Genomic DNA, 17,979 nt, shown 5'->3' on the forward strand with positions numbered 1-17,979 from the left:
CTCACCGTGTGCCCCCATGAGTTTCCCATTAGTGAGATGTGTGCCATGCTCGTTTGAACTGCTCCAAAGTGCGGGGGACGGTGGTCACGGTGGACATGCCGATTGTGGATTAATGCTGTGAAAGGTTAGCGCAGATAAGATTATAACTGAATACCCACTCCCAGAAACTTGTGCTTAAAATTTGCAAATAACACTTCCAGATGTTTAACATCTGTACAGTCTGAAATAAGTTGACAGCTGGTTGACACAATAGGATGTAAGAATGAAAATCTGGGTGGATGGTGAAACGGATCTTATCAAGCCTACTCCGAAATATCATCATCATAGTCATCATTGTCATCATCATTCCCATCATCATCATTACCATCATCATCAGTCATCATCCTCATCATCATTACCATTATCATCATCATTGCCATCATCATTACCATCATCATCATCATCATAGTCATCATCGTCATCATCATTACCATCGTCATCATAGTCATCATTGTCATCATCATTGCCATTATCATCATCATTACCATCATCATCATCATTACCATCATTACCATCATCATCATTACCATCATCATCATTACCATTATCAGCATCATTACCATCATCATCATCATTGCCATTATCATGATTACCATCATCACCATTACCATTATCATAATCGTCATCATCATTCCCATTATCATCATTACCATCATTACCATTATCATCACAATTACCATTATCATCATTACGATTATCATCATCATCATTACCATCATCGTCATCATCATTAATATCATCATCATTGTCATCATCATTACCATCATCATCGTCATCATCATTACCATTATCATCATCATTACCATTATCAACATCATTACCATCATCATCATCATTACCATTATCATCATCATTACCATCATCATTACCATCATCGTTACCATCATCATCATTGGCATCATCATTATCATCATAGTCATAGTCATAGTCATCATTATCATCAATGTTTCATTCTCTTGAAGTCTTGGCAGGTGTCAGTACTGGAAAAACGATCTCTTAGCGTGGGTTATGCTGGGTGGTTTGCCCATTGCCTTACGAGCAGTCAATCGGGACAGGAATTTGTAATTTGTTCATGGTGCCTGAGATAGCTCCCCTATGCTTCATGAAGGACACCGTGGGATCTTTAACATGCACCAACTAATGCCGACAGATGTGATGCCCAGTTTAACATCCATTTGAGGGACAGAACACGCACTGATGAATCACCATCCCAATGAAACACCAGGACGACAGTTTATAGCTGAGTCGGGATTCGAACCCAGGCTAGACAGCTTAGAGGTGAGTGTGTGTACGTCTAAGTTGTCCTATCAGCCTCTTGTTCGTGTAATAAGTGGTTAAAAACCAATAGTCTACGGACTCTAAATAAGATGTAATGTGAAATGGAAACCTGTTTCCATGGTAAGGCACTCTTCATCATGTCTGGCATGCAAGTTCTATGTATTCATTTGCAGCCTGCCTTTCTCTCCTCTCTCTCCGTCTCTCCTTCCTCCTGTCTTTCTTTCTTTCTTTCGCTCCATTTCATTCTTTCTTTCTCTCTTTCGTATTAATTGTGAATACCAATAATAATTTCACCAAAGCCTAACACCATATATGATGATGCTCCATACCTCGGAAGGATTTCAAAACACAACAGCAGGGTTGTGTTCTCCAACCCCATTCATCGTGCATCACATTCTGGCCGTACAAGAAGCCGTGGATAGAACCAAACAAGGAATAGTATTTCCTGCCTTGAGCTGTTTTGCATCGCATGTGTCTGTAAACAGGAAAACCCACACACCGCCATGGCATGCGATGGGGGCAATGCCATTTTCACAAGGAATTCCAGAAGCAGCATTACAGATTAGAATGTTGCTTGGCCTTCACAAGGATGCCAAACTGTGAGTCAAACGCCTCTTTGAGCAGTAACAGACAGTTAAACAGGGCACACTTGTCTCGAGCTGCTGTCTTACATTTCAGCACGTGTGACTGCGCAGGTTTTGTCCCTTTTGAGCAACTTTGAGAGCAAAAACATCTTCCTGCGTTTCTCCTGTGTTTGTGCACATTCCTCACACGTCGTTGAAACCTTTTATTTATACCCTAAGGACATGTTTTTTGTTTTTTTTAAGTTCTGCCTAACAACGGGTTGTCGGGAATTGAGTTCTGAAACTTTTGCAGCGATTGCAGTTTCCAGCAATTTCCATAAGACAGGAAAGACCACACATGCTCCGGTTGTTTAAAAGTCTCTCGGTCAATCCTTTATGTGAGGTTACTGCCGTGACGTCACGTGCTCCATTAGTGCAGGGCGGCACTGCAAGCCTGTGCTCCCTGGTGCGGGACACACATGTAATGGAATCTCCAGGTGGACCTGGAATGGCTGGAGTTAAATCCTCCCCAGGGATTGTGTTGTGTGGCCAATTTGATGGTCATTTTAAACACCGTGAATGTAACATCCGCGCCTTTGCTGAGCACCTCAAGGTGTAGAATCATTCCATCTTCAGGCTTGGTGTTGGCTTAACAGTTAAGGTGGCTGGCTTCAGATCTTTTAGGTCTTGAGTTTGAGCCCCTGTCGTGACGTTAAATAACACCAGGTGGGTTGACTCAGCCTGTCATCCTTCCGAGGTCAGCAAAATGAGTAGCAGATTACTGGAAACAGGGGCACTGCATCAGTGGCAGCCAAGCTCTCAGCAATGATGTAAGAGGCTATATTTTTTAAAATCATCTTGTGTTTTGTCAATATTCCAGTACGTGGTAATTTTCCCAGGCTTAGCCGCCATTGCAGGGCATGGTGTCACTTTGCCGATGAAACCAAGCTAGGTTCGCAAAACATCTGGACATCTGCTTGCCGGCACAACTCGGGAATCGAGGAAATTGATCTACTCTTTGTCCATTTCCAAAGGGAACATTTTGTGCCAAGAAAAGTCTTTAGACATTCCCCCCCCCACTCTCTCATTTTGGGATGTTAAGAAAATTAGACTTGTTTAGGCCCTGGGCCTTTTTAACGTTGCGTGAGCTTCACTGTGAAATGGCATGTCGTGCAAGCTCCTGGAATCTGAGTTTCTCACCGCAGATCAAGCCCTGTCCCAATTGCGATTTGAATTATTTGCACAACATCTCCCTTGTGTCGTCTCCTTCCAGTGTTCAAAAAAGTTCTACAGTTCAAACCCTATTTCACACAAAATGCATCCCGTATTTATTATTATGATTATTATTATTATTATTATTATTATTCACCTCCTTGGATCCCAATAATTTGTCATATATAGCACAGGTGACAGACAGTTGGTTGATTTCATGTTACGATGGCATTTGTCATTATTTTGATTTTCATCTGTGGTGTTGATTAAATTTACTTTTGAGTGAAATAGTTATGATCATGACAACGTTGTACTATTTTGGACATTTCCATCTGTTGGGGATGCTTTCGAGAGAGGCGATGCCCCTTGCATTGTGTAAGTGAAGGGAGTGAATGGGCCTTTCATTTATCAGCACTACCCTCAGAGCATTCGGCCCGTTTACATCACTTACCCTTTTAAGTGCTCTTTTGCCTGAAATCCGGATGGCACATAACAACAGCACCACAACTGTCTTTAGGGCACACTGAACAAGGCCCTGGACGAAAATAGCCTGATTTTACATGGGGTGTGTGTGTGTGTGTGTGTGTGCGTGTGTTTTGTGTGTGCGCGCAGCTTATACGACGGGCTACTACTGGCTCAGCGTGGCAGCTTTCAATTTGGATACCTCCAATCCTGTAGTCTTCCATGGACCTGCCAAAGCACAGTTTGGCTACACCGTGCAGCAACATAACTCCGGGGACCAGAAATGGTGAGGGCTAGAACGGTTGGATTATATGGGAGTGGATTCTTAAATGTGGAACAGAACTCATGCCATAACAAAACAAACACATTGGTTTGAGAGCTATCCGTGCACTACACACGGATCTTGTTTCATTATGAGTTATTGTCCTGTCAAAATTTCAAGGACTTCATTAACATCCAGATGACCTACTATATAACGACCATTGTTGTATCAGCCTTGACTTATTACTGCAATTATTTTGTGAAAGGCATGACTTCCTGATTTTGTATGTGTGCCAACCTTAGTTTTGTGATTCTATAAAACTATCACAGCTCCCAGGGAAATCTTACATCAAGCCATACAATTGAGGGATGCGTCATTCACCAAGCACGTAATATTATTGTTAATATTACTTACTAGAGAGTTCATAGAACACGTTACCCCACACAGCCTTGAGAAGCAAGGACATGGGCAGGGTCTATGAGCCGCAAGTATGATTGGTCGAGATGATGTAAAATGCCCGAATATTTTGTCCAAGTACTAATAAACGGTAAGTTTTGAAAGTGATAAAAAGGCGATTTATGTTCTCCAGTGTTCAAGTATATAATTCGATTTAAATAAATTAAACATTTTAAAGGTCGTAGAAAAAACTTTTTGGAAGTTTACCACTTTTCATGGAGGGTCTTTACCACCCGACTTAACATGTTATATTAGGTATTTGTGCCTGTTGTTTGTGTTCTTTATGACATCCTTAAAAACCGTAAATTTCCTGTTCGGAATGATTTAAAATTTTGCTTGACTGCCAGATAGGCAGACAGAGTAAGAAAAGTCATCTCACTCCTCTCTCCCGATCGAGACAAATTTAGAGCCGAATTAAGTTGTTCACGTCGATCACAAACTGATGTTTGTCGACGGACAGCGAGACAGAAGTGAACCAATCGCTGAACCCTCCTTTCCGCTTCGCGCGCGCGCGTGGTATTGATAACACGAGTACCCTTCCAAGGAACCTCGACGCATGAGGAGGCCATAATAGGTCCATTAAAGCCTGCACTATGATTGCTTGTCCATGTTCTATCCTGCTGAAATGCTGTGCATCAAGGAATTAATTTTTTTTTCTTTCTCACTGGAGAGAGAATCAGGGTTGGTATTGTAGCCTCGAGGAATGCACATTCGCCTCTGAGCTGTCTCGACTGGGTTTGAATCTCGACCCGGCTATTAAGGCCTAAGTCACATTTGGCTCAGCGGCCGAAGGGTCTAAAAAAATCTACGGCCACTAGCAATTATAGGGCGGCCGCAGTATTTCCACGGTCACACAATGTAGCAGTCACATATGTTTTTATTTTTCGGGTTTCCCAACCTTGACCGAACCCAGTACCTGCAGAGCCTAGCAGCCGCATGGCTGAGGAAGTCGCCATTGCAAGGCTGCTTCTTCTTCTTCTTCTTCTTCTTCTTATTCTTATTCTTATTCTTATTCTTATTCTTATTCTTATTCTTATTATTCTTATTCTTATTCTTATTCTTATTCTTCTTCTTCTTCTTCTTCTTCTTCTTCTTCTTCTTCTTCTTCTTCTTCTTCTTGCTTCAAGCATGGCTGAAGCCCTATTGAATTCGTTAGTATTATTATTATTAACGGCGTTTTTATGTTCTACTGACCGATTTTGTGGCGGATCTGGAGGGAAAACTGTCGGATGAAATTCAACGAAACTTTACAGGATTATTACTCACCACCTGAAGTTTATACTATGAAACATTTGATGACATAGGTCACGTGGTCTGGCGGCCATATTGGATTTTATCCAAAACCTAAAAACATCTTCTTCTCCAGAAGGGATAATCTGACAGCCTCAATCTTTTGCACACATTTGCTAAGTTCGATGTTAATGTGAATTTGTTAATTTGGTCGAAATCGTTACATAATTAATATGATTTAAAATGATGCCGATTCGCCTCATTAAATATGCAAAATATGCAAATGAGAGTTGAAAAAATTTAATGACAAATTTAGATAGCACATAAACACGGGACTCCCAATATATTTATACTATGTCTGTATTTGACCCCAGTGAGCCCCCAGAGCCCCCAAAGTTGAAAATGACCCATTTTTTAAATGTCATAAAATAAAAACAACGCTTGGATGAAATTCAATGAAACTTATCCATTTAATAACTCTCCACCTGAAGATTATACTTTGAAAATTTTGATGACGTCGGTCACGTGGTATGGTGATCATATTGGATTTTATCCAAAACCTAAAAACATCTTCTTCTCCAGAAGGGATAATCTGACAGCCTCAATCTTTTGCACACATTTGCTAAGTTCCATGCTAATGTGAATTTGTTAATTTGGTTGAAATCGTTATTTAATTTATATGATTTTAAATGATGCCGATTCGCCTCATTAAATATGCAAAATATGCAAATGAGAGTTGAAAAAATTTAATGACAAATTTAGATAGCACATAAACAGGGGACTCCCAATATATTTATACTATGTCTGTATTTGCCTCCAGTGAGCCCCCAGCGCCCCCCAAAGTTGAAAATGACCCATTTTTGAAATGTCATAAAATAAAAACAACGCTTGGATGAAATTCAATGAAACTTATCCATTTAATAATTCTCCACCTGAAGTTTATACTTTGAAAATTTTGATGACGTAGGTCACGTGGTATGGCGGCCATATTGGATTTTCTTCAAAACCTAAAAACATCTTCTTCTCCAGAAGGGATAACACGATAGCCTCAAACTTTTGCACACATTTGCGAGGTTCCATTGGAATGTTAAGTTGTTAATTTCGTCGAAATCGTTGCATAATTTATATGATTAAAATGATGCCGATTCGCCTCATTAAATATGCCAAATATGCAAATGAGAGTTGAAACAATTTAATGACAGATTCTGATAGGCCTTGAAGAGGGGATTCCAAATATGTTTACACTATGTCTGTATTTTACCCCAGTGAGGCCCCAGAGCCCCCCAAAGTTTAAAATCACCCATTTTTGACATGTCGTAAAATGAAAACCAAAGAAGATAGACAAAAAGTGACCACACATTCTGGAAGATATTTTAACGTTCTACAAGTTCGCCATTTACATTAATATGCAAATGTGGAGTTATTGGACTTTTTTTGGGGACTTGAAAATTTGTCCAGCCTCGATTTGTCCAATGTGAAGTTTCTTTCTCTATCATGTATTGCTATGGGCTTTTCAATCCTTTATTGAGATAATATGAGGGACCCCGTAGCTGGACCCCATTGGAGACTTGAACTAACTTTCTAACTCGGAAAACCCATATCATGTGACAGGGTGATGGTGTTGAAATTTGTTAAAATGGAGGCACGCCTTGAAGCCCGGGATTACTGGTTTACCAGTTTTAATTATTATTATTATTATTATTATTATTATTCCTCCTCCTCCTCTTCTTCTTCCATTTTTCTTCACGCGGCAGCCTCATTCAGCATTATCTTGTAAAACAAGTAATCTATAATCATGTACATTTTTCTCCTCATTGATAATTAATTAGTTCGGCGAAATGCGACCCGGAAATGATAAAAATGTTATCGGACAAAAAATTAACGGACATTATGGGACTAAAAAAATCGAGTTATCGGAAGTTAACTGGTCCGATAACGATAAATGGAAGTTAACTTCTGATAATAGTCCGATAAAAAAAGTAAACTTCGATAATTATCAGTTATCGGATCATCGCTTTTGTGCCCAACACTGGTGGCAAACACCTATACTCCGATCTCTAGCAGTAGCGCATGGTGGACGCACGGTCGATGCAGACTGCCACGGAGGCCATACGTAGGACGCACGGCGGGCGTAGGGGAACCGTGCGTCGACCATGCGTTGCCCGCAGGTAGTCACACAGACCGCAAGGCCACTGTACGGTGAACACAGGGACGCCTTAGGACTACCCTACGGCGACCGTGGAAATAGTGCGGCCGCCGTAATTTTTTTTGGAGGGGGGGTTGGCAAAATTCATTTTTCATTGATTAGAGACTACAGCAGCCGCACGAATAACGCAAGCCCACCGTACGCCCTACGTACGGTCGACGTCGAACACATCTACGTCGTGGCTACGGCTTGTCGAATTGCTATGGCCAACCGAGAAATGAAAAAAGTTATAATTCCGCTCTCCAATTCCACGGCGACCCTCCAGCCTGTAAAAGATAGCCATACGCCCTAGGGCCACCCTGAGGCCACCTCAGAAACTCTGTGGCCGCCGCATGTTTCTGCCAATTCGGGGGGGCGGGGGGTACGGTCGCCGTATCCTAGCCGTGGAGCAAATGTGACTCATGCTAAGGCCTAAGTCACATTTGCTCTACAGCTAGGATACGGCGGCCGAACGCACTCTGAATTGACAAACGTGCGGCGGCCACAGAGTTTCTGAGTTGGCCTGAGGGTGGCCCTACACCGTATGGCTATCTTTTACAGGCCGTAGGGGTCTCTGTAGAATTATAACTTTTTTAATTTCTATGTTGGCCGTAGCAATTCCACATGCCGTAGTTGTGTTCCAAGTGTAGGGCGTACGGTGGACTTGCGTTATTCGTGCGGCTGCCGTAGTCTCTAATCAATGAAAAATGAATTTTGCCCTAAAAACCGAATACATTTTAAAAAACCGAACACAACGAGGCGTTCATGTTTGTTCACGTGTCTCCCCCACCTGTTCGAGCCGCATCTTCGCTCTTTGTTCATTCACAGGCCCCCCTAACAAACGGACGCCAACGTGGTCAGACGGAATGAAAACCCGTCATTCTTGTTACAAAAACAGCTAAAATTGATGAAAAAGCGGCCGAAATTGAAACCAACACAGTAATTACGGTCACAATAGCAAATATAACCGAAACCAACACGTTTATTCTACACACAAGAACGGTCAATCCCGAAATAGAACGGTGTGGAATGGAAGCCACATCGGTTATTTCCGTCACGAAACGGCGGAGACCGAAGCGAAAGCGGTTAATTCCGGTTACCGCAACGTGGAAAACATGGCGGCTTGAAAAGGTCTTGAAGTTATGGTAAGTTATCTTTAACGTAGTCTGCCTTGAATATATCATGTGTGTTAATGAAAACCCGTTTGTGGTACGGGATATTATACAAGCAGCGATAAATGCGCCATCTTGACTTGATGTGTGGCTGACATTTCGTGTAATTCGTGCCCCCCGTGCTGCAGCGATCAGTGACGATTGATCGTTTATATTTGCAAGAGGTAAAATTTGATGGTAACAATTAATTGCGAATTCCAATAAAGTAACAAAGTTAATATGAAGTAAAAGCTGTAAAAAGATCCCATACACGATCCCCTATGTTGAACTGGGCCTACACAATTAGCGATCCTACACTCGGGGGCTCGAAATACAGGCAAACCAAACATCATCATCACAACAAAATTCGGTTTAATAAATTGTTAAAACTACATCAGGTACGACCCACTAAATATTATCTATATCACATTTATGTTCGAGGCACAAGCACTAAAAATTTACATCCCATAACAGGTCGTTCTCCTGCATCCGCCATCTTGTTCGCACTACAGTAACTGGAATGAACCACTTTGGTTTCGCTCTTGGACGTTTCACGACGGAAATAACCAATCTTGCTTCCATTCCCCACCGTTATATTTCGGGATTGACCGTTCTTGTGTCCGTCACGACCGTTCTTGTGTGTAGAATAAACGTGTTGGTTTCGGTTATATTTGCTATTGCGACCGTATTTACTGTGTTGGTTTCAATTTCGGTCGCTTTTTCATCAATTTTAGCTGTTTTTGTAACAAGAATGACGGGTTTTCATTCCGTCTGACCACGTCGGCGTCCGTTTGTTAGGGGGGCCTGATTCAGTTCGTCGGTGGAAGTCCTCGTGAAAACATCTCTCGTGTGTCGATCGATATTCACCTCGTGTTTTGACCTTGATTTGTGATTTTTTTTAACTTATGTTGTGTTTTAATGAACAAAAAAGCAATCCGATCACGTGGTGTGACGGACTGTCGGGCAAGGATTTAATTTCACAGAAAAACCGGTTGTAATTTGGAATGTATACATTAATACTGAAGGACCAATTTTGTGCTCCTCCTCGCGGTTTTCTCGTTTTTCTCGGTACTGTGACCTGGACTGAAAGAAACTTCGTACCTGTAAGAGTGCATCGCACATAGTGGCAATTGTCAACCTTCAACTCTGAAGCAGAATAAACACTTTTCATTGAGATGGGGGCAAGGAGTGAAGAGGCGGGGGGTGGGGGATGAAGAGACTGTGGCAGGGAGTGAAGAGGTGGGGGTGGGAGATGAAGAGATGGAGGCAGGGAGTGAAGAGGCAGGGGTGGGAGATGAAGAGACGGGGGCGAGGAGTGAAGAGGCAAGGGTGGGAGATGAAGAGACGGTGGCAGGGAGTGAAGAGGCAGGGGTGGGAGATGAAGAGACGGGGGCGAGGAGTGAAGAGGCGGGGGTGGGGGATGAAGAGACGGGGGCAGGGAGTGAAGAGGCTGGGGGCAAGGTAAGCAAATTTTTGGGCGGGGGTAAGCAAATTGAAAGCGGGAGATGGGGGGGGAAATAGGGCGGGGGATGAGTCGGCGGGGGCTGGGGTGAATTAGGCGGGGTTGCGTGTGTGGGGGGGGACAGGGGGGGGAGGCCCAGGGGGAAGGGGGGTGGGGAAGGAAGAGACGGGGGACAGGGAGTGAAGAGGCGGTGGTGGGGCTGGGTAATTAAATTTTTGGGCGGGGGTAAGCAAATTGAAGGTGGGAGGTGGGAGGCGGGGGGGGGGGGAATGGGGCAGGGGCCGGGGATGAGTAGGAGGGGACAAGCACGCCCTGTCCAGTCCATGTTCCTCGAGTGTGGGTGACCTGGTGAGGGTGGTTGAATGAACGGAATCCGTCTGTGACGGGGTTTCGACTAGGATCCATGATTACCTCAGCCCAATGCGTTTGATGAAAGTGATTGTGGTTCTGGGGGCATCATGTTTGATGAGCTGCCCTGGGGGCAGTGCTGCCGAGTGTGCGAGCGATCGGAACCCAGGCCGGAGCTCGAGCCTGTGTGGACCTTTGGATTGGTGATTGTACCAGTTTACATACAATACACCGCCACCGAAGGTCATTTACTCATCTTATTTTACCTTAAACATGGGGAATTTCAGTATAAAGTGTCTTGAAAGTGGGTTTTCTTTGGGTCCACGAACGGATTAATTCACTCCATTCTTTCTTATTGGGAAAATAGTTTGGGAATCGAACTTTTTGCAATCCGAACAGCCTCCTGGAATGAATTCAATTCGGATTCTGGGGGCACCATGTACTGGTATGTTCCGAACTGTTATATTTTTATTTCAGTAAAAAAAGAACTGGTATATGTACCCACTCGTTACCGTCCGTCTGGCCGCACGTTCGCCTTAGGGCCCCCCTGCGGTCGCCTTGCAGGCACCTTGAGGCTACCTTGCGTCTGCCTTGAAAATTCTATGGCTGCCGCAGGGACACCCTAAGGTCACCATGCGACATCAAATCAAAGACCGTACGGCACCCCCACGTTTTCGGTCTCCACAATTTATAAATACCCCGTGCGGCTCCCCAAAAAATAAAAACATATGTGACTGCTACATTGTGTGACCGTGGAAATACTGCGGCCACCCTATAATTGCTAGTGGCCATAGATTTTGGAAACCCCACTGCTGCCGTGGCAAATGTGACTTAGGCCTCAGCAAGCATGACGAGTACACCAATACATTAATACCCCGATTTACGTCTTTTTGCAAATACGTCGCCACGCACGTTAGTTACACAACCCGATTTGAGTGACCTCAACTCGCACTTAAGTCCCTTTTAAAGTCATATTTTTATTCTCGAGTGTTTTCAAAGTTTACTAGACTGATAAAGATGCCAGAATACATCGTTAAAGTACCAAATCAGGAGATCGCAAAATTGCCAAAATAATTATTGTACTTTACTGTGCACTGAACGTAAAGAAATGTACTGTACTGTAATTAGCTAGGAGGCATTGTAAAAGTGTGACCTGAGAAATGAAATTAAATGTGATTTGTCCAATGGATGCTGTTGAGTGTGCCGTTGATGCTGCCGGATTATTAAGTTTGCCTCCAACTACAATGCATACCCTCTATCATGAGAGGGCTGCGATTGGAGATCGCTGATGGTTCCTGGTATAGCCAACTCCTAATATTAACCAATTGGTAGCACTTGAAATTCTGCCTCACAATGAAAACAAACGGATTTTCTTTTCCAAAAAGCGCAGCACCGCAGACACCAAGACTAAACACTTAATGCCTCCCTCCGGGAACCAAAAAATGCTGCCATTCATTGAAGAAGGATGAAGAAAAAAAGGTATTGCCAACTTTGACCGCTTTTGCAAGAGGTTTATTTTTATTTAAATATGTCTAGTAATTTTTTATTTATTTATTTACTTATACATTTGTATACTTTGATATATTTGTTATTGATTTTGAAAAAAAAGGGTAACATCATCTTACTTTCATTCACCATCTGTCCATCCGTCTGTTCCCAGGTACTGCAAAAACGGCTGAACCGATCGCAACCATTTTTTGGGTGTGTAATCCTGGGACCCCTTGGAGTAAAATAGGCATAAATATAATAACATGACCCCCTTGACGGCTCCCGTAGGGAGCGGGTGCTTCTAGTAATCTAGTCGGTAAAAAGGGAAATATAATACGTCAAAAGGTCAGGTTAGAAACGCATTCCCCCCTTTTTTCCATTAATTCTTATGAGAAAAATTGCTTTGATTCACATCGTTTCAATATTCATTGTATTTTTCAGGAACACGTCTCCGGACGTAAACCGGTGTCTAACAGCCATATTAAAATGAGTTGAGGGAGACCTTCATCCTGCATTGAACTGAAAACAGTGTGACGATGATGACAATCGTAGGATCGGTAAGAAAGATCAGAGGCAGCATTTGTACAACAATCAAAACAAGATCAGTGAATGTATGTCCGAGAAATGGTTGAGGACGTGTTCGATACCAGTTTGTTCGTTTTTTTACAACTAAAATGGCCACCAGTCGGCCATCTTTGATCGCATCGCGAAACAAAATGACATGCTCATGTATACCATCATGTGTTGTCTTTGTACCAAGTACGAATAAAATCGGTCCATACACGTCCGAGATATGGCTGCGGACGGATGCATGCACGCACAAGCACACGGACGCAAAAATCGACACCAAATCCGGAAGCCCCCATTTCGGACAAAGTCCAACAGGGGCTAATTATTAATCTAAAATAAAGTATTCTTCTACAATAGGATGTATGTTTTTTCTGAATAATATGTCCTTGATTTTTATATCCTTTACCAAATTTGATAGTTTACAATGATTGGACAAAGACTTTGACAAGTGTAAGATTCCACGATTTACTTGTATGTGTCATTTTTTTTTTTGACACACAAGAGCTTCTGAAGAAACGATGTCGTGCGGTTCATCTCAAAGGTTCGTTGATTGATGAGTTTAGGAAATGCGCAAATTTCCACCAACCTTCCCATCTGTGTCACATTTCAAGTGAGTCTTTATACGAGGGAGAGGGGAGTCATTTATAGGTTTCAATGATTCAAAGCTTTTTATTTATTTTTGGCATCGTCACACTGTTTAAAGATATTTCACACTGTGTTCCGGTTCTTTATTGACTGTGCTATACACTGGAGTGCTAAACCTCCAGCCTATGGACATTCTGCCGAGACGTAGAAACCTCTGGGAGCATGTGGAGCATGCACCTGGATCTGTGAACGCCTCTAAGGTTTTCTTCTGTATGCCTCGAGCGTCTATGTGGACGAGCGATCCAATATGCTGATAGAAGAACTTGAATCCTCAACTCGGATTCGACTTCAGCTCAAGTCCCCCTTTTGCTGCTCTCACACTCTAATTTGGAGCTTCGCTTGAGACGATGACAATTAGTCTTGCACTCACTCTTTTTTTTATTTTAATTTTTCTTATCTCAGTGGTTAAAAATTCCTGTTTTAACCTATAGTGGGCACTTCATCAGCGACACCGATGCACCCCTGGAAGAACATATGCTAACTCGCAGCGACATGTTGCATCCGAAATACAACGATGGTGTCAGACTTCATGAAAAAAATATATATATACAACTTCTATTTATGATGCAATGCCAGCAGGTCCACAAAATAAAAGAAAAACAAAAAGGTCATAGATTCTATTCCCAGTGGGATTACATCTGGCTAAAGTGTAATTTTGCTTCATTTAGAGCATCATTACATTTAGAGCTTTCCTAGTGTACAAGCAGTTGGTGTTTAATTGATGTGCTCTGAATAATGAAGAATGATGAAGAGATTGGCTCATCTCTCAGTAAATGCAGCCCGTTCTTCCCTCACAAAGTGCCTGCAACTCGGTAGGCTTCAATGGCAGAGAAAAAGCTGAGTATTTAGTGGGGTTATACAGACTAATGCATGGTATTGTTCCATCCATCCATTGGTACCATACTCTGTGCAGAGCATTGGTGCTGCCTGAGCAGTCTCCTTGGCTATTGGACACAATCCTGGACAGGTCGCCACTCTGACACAGGAAACCAGCAAGCTGGCACTCATTTTGCCAACCTCAGAAGGATGACAGGCAGAGTCAACCCCACCTGGTATTAATTCAACAGAAAAGGGGGATTTGAACTCAGGATCCTAGGATACCAAGCCCACCACCCTAACCATTAAGCCAATACCAGGCATGTGGTGTTGTTGCCTCGTGAATAATCAGGATCAATCCACAAATTAATTAATTTCACAAATTATTTTGTCGTCTTTAATCTCTGGTTTTGGATGTTGAAAGGCATATCGAGGATCAATTGCTCAGCCTATCCTCTCCGTATTTATTGAGAATTGAAACTCTGGTGTCACAAAGTAATCAAAGTAATGAAGTCACAGGAAGACGCCTGTTGGTCCACCCTAAATGTGCCTTTCATGACTTTTGCAGAATCCAGTGCTAGTTGCACAGCTAATCCAAAGCAGGGAATGTTATTTTCTGCTTCGAAAAGCACAATGGCCTTCTCTTTGCAAAAGATACCATGGGATACTTAACCCTCTCAATGTAATTGCACATGGGACAGTCAGATTCACACCACCACAACCACCACATTCAGCGTCCCCCAACATGAAGCTCACCTTGCTGACAATGCATCATAAGTGAAAGTTTGTTTTTTAGTGAAGTCAGACACCGTCGTCATCATTCGGATGCAACATGTGGCTTCGAATTGTCATCGGTGCAGTGCTGCCACTGACGCTGCCACCCTGTAGGTTAGAGCAGGATTTTGTACCCTTCAAGATGGAACCCTGACGAGACAGCTCAATTGTGCGCACGCGACCAAATGAGCAATCCTATTGTCCCTGAAACTGCGTACCTTTTGGTTGCATTGCTATTGAAATTTTAAAATTGTTTGACAATCACTTCTTTGGAATACTTTAATTGTGAAGGTTTTATGAATATGACTGCTGTTGGCTTAATGGTTAGGGTGGAGGGCTTGGAATCCAATTATCCTGACTTCAAATTCTGCTCAGCTGTTGAATTAATACCAGGTGGTGTTGACTCTGCCTGTCATCCTTCTGAGGTTGCTAAAATGAGTGCCAGCTTGCTGGTGTCCTGTGTCGGAGTGGTGACCCGTCCAGGATTGTGTCCAATAGCCAAGGAGAATTCTTAGGCAGCACCAACGCTCTGCACGGAGTATGGTCCCGATGGATGGATGGATGGTTTTGGGAATGGATATTAATAATCTACAGGTGCACTCTAGTTGGAGTTTGTCGATGTTTCATATTCGATTGTTTTCAAACATTTTTGTTGCACCGATTCCAAAATGGTTCAGGCTCAGTTTTGCTGCTGGTGATCGACCCTTACAAACATCTCTGGTGAGATCTAATAGGTTTGCCATCAGATTTCTATCATATCTTCCAGAGAATTATCTACTAATACTACTACTTCTACTACTACACCATTCCTGTGCACCAGGAAACACCATTCCTGTGCTCGTGGAACATGTGCTTCAGTGCACCCAAGACTGAACCTCACGGCTTTCTTGAAATGATCTAAAGATGGTAGCTGTTAAGGAAGTATCAGTTTTTGGGAGATTAAAGTGATGTCGAACAGTTTTTTTTTTGTTTTTTTTTTGCACGATGTGCTTGGAACAGACGGGTGCAAGTTTCTACGTCCAGCGCCTGGGAATTCCAGCATTTCCTGCTGATACGGCTGGTTTTGTTCAAACACACTGCGATTCAGATGTTGCGCTCTTCAAACACAGCTGATTGCTCAGCCTCAAATACAACCACATTGCATATACATCGCTACCGTCGTATTGTAGCAGAGAACGGACAGTAGTGCTTGATGTCGATGCTTGTAGATGCATGGATGCTTTAAATCTCCTCTGTAGCTCCACTTGCACCACCGCTTGTCCAAAACTAGTGGGTATGAACGGGGTGGCTATTTGGGGATTCCATAAGCAAAACAGTGCCCTGGTGTCTGTACTTGTGCCAATTTTACGAGCAGCGAAAACAAAGAGCTTGTGCAGTGTCTGTCGTGCCCGGACACCACGTGGTCCATTTCGGGGGGGGGGGGGACATGGCGCATGGGAGAAAGGACAATGACGACATCACACATCGGATTACATCACAATAATCAATGTACTATATTCATATGTTCGAAAGATGCAGAAGACGTGAATCATAAACAATTTTATTGGTAGTGGATTATCGTTGGACTCAATTTATTCCATTCATTTTGCTGTCCTGGTTTGGATTTCTTGTTCCAAATGGCTTACTCGTTTGCAGTCATGGACATCCCAAAGTGGCAAGCTCAGTTGAAGTCATTGCATTGCCAGTGGAATTTCATTTCTGAATCGGAGTTTCTCAAAATGTATAATAGTACTGCAGCATAGCAAACCAATTATTCAAATTTGCATAAAAGCACCAAAATTGGTGCACATGTAGAATAATGTATTCCGAACAATTCTAGATATGGAGCCACCCGAGATTTTGCCTTGGTCAGCTTTGGCTGACTCCATATCTAGAATTGTTCAGAATACATTATTCTACATGTGTACCAATTTTGGTGCTTTTATGCAAATTTGAACAATTGATCTGAAATATCAGACTATGCTGCTGGACTATAACAAGTATTCTTAAGCAGATTTTTTTATGCCTCTGCTGACGAAGTCACTGGTGGCATTATGGGTTTGGGTTGTCCATCTGTCCATACGTCTGTACGTCCGTCTGTGCTAATTTTCTGTTTTCTCTGCCATCGCTTATCTGATTGACACAAAATTTTCACCACATATGCGACCACTCGTGTTTTAATGACAATTATGATGTCATAAGTCACGTGGTGTGGCAGCCTGTTGGAAATAAGGAAAATATTTGGACCTCTGTATCTCTGAAACCACACCAAGGAAAAAAATTGAAACTTGGCAAATATCAAGTCCTCCTCATGGGAAATAAGTGCGATTTTTTTTTGATTGTCATAGATGGCTTTGTTATGACGTCATAATGGCATACGTTGATCACTTTATCCGATCAGTATGACAACTTTTGAGGGTCATCTAAAGATAAATTGTACTGGGGGGAAAAATTGATGACGCCATCAGTCACATGGTTTGGCAGCCATTTTTTTAAAACAAAAAAACATTCATAAATCTTCTTCTCCAAAATGGCTGAGCAGATTGAGGTGAAACTTCACAGGTATGATAGTCGATCCACAAGGAGCAAACAGTTCTCCACCTATGATGTCATAGGTCACATGGTTTTGCAGTTATGATTTTTTTTGAAGAATAAACCTTTAAAAATCTTTTCCAGAATGGTTTGACAGATCGATGGGGAAACTTAACCCATATGTTCCCCAAGCCTTGGGGATACCCACGTGTTCACGAATAATTAATAGGTCACATGGTCTGGCAGCCATATTGGATTGAATGAAAATCTTTTAAAAAATTATTTCGATAGAACCTCTTCATCAATCGACTTGAATCACATTATGATCTCGTAGTCATGGGGAATATATATGTTTTAAATTTCAACCTGATCAGACGCATGGGCTGGTAGCCACGATTATTTAATATTTTGAATCTGGGTTCAAGGATTGAAATCAAACTTGGTTCAAGTATGTATAATGATGTAATAATGTGGGCAGTGGCATATCTGGCAACGTCGCGACGTCGAAGAGTGCCCTTCTAGTTTTT

General features: G+C 42.5%; 1 protein-coding gene and 1 long non-coding RNA gene across 5 annotated transcripts in view; one reads left to right on the top strand and one right to left on the bottom strand.

The window, feature by feature from the left end:
- Positions 1–5,244, bottom strand: part of LOC147016710 (uncharacterized) — an 80,378-nt gene extending 75,134 nt beyond the window's left edge. The window contains exons 1-2 of one of the 2 annotated variants that reach the window (XR_015049661.1): positions 5,189–5,243; positions 6–115 (exon numbers count right to left, since the gene is read on the bottom strand). This is a non-coding gene — a long non-coding RNA (uncharacterized LOC147016710). Of the gene's footprint in view, positions 1–5; positions 116–5,188 lie in introns of both variants that reach the window. The other variant, XR_015049660.1, reaches the window with a different exon arrangement.
- The window catches only part of LOC147016711 (integrin alpha-1-like), a 254,090-nt gene that overhangs the window by 32,166 nt on the left and 203,945 nt on the right, over positions 1–17,979 (top strand). For 2 of the 3 annotated variants that reach the window (XR_015049650.1, XM_085847853.1), the window contains exon 2: positions 3,705–3,840. The exons of the other annotated variant lie outside the window; for it this stretch is intronic. Coding sequence is in view for 1 of the 2 variants with exons in the window: in XM_085847853.1 (XP_085703979.1) it covers positions 3,705–3,840 (136 nt within the window). In the remaining variant the exon portion in view is untranslated. The remainder of the gene's footprint in view (positions 1–3,704; positions 3,841–17,979) is intronic. 3 annotated transcript variants of the gene reach the window in all.

Source organism: Eptatretus burgeri, chromosome 11 (genome assembly GCF_056783735.1).
Source record: "Eptatretus burgeri isolate ZD-2024b chromosome 11, Ebu_testis_v1, whole genome shotgun sequence".
Classification (NCBI taxonomy): Eukaryota; Metazoa; Chordata; class Myxini; order Myxiniformes; family Myxinidae; genus Eptatretus; species Eptatretus burgeri.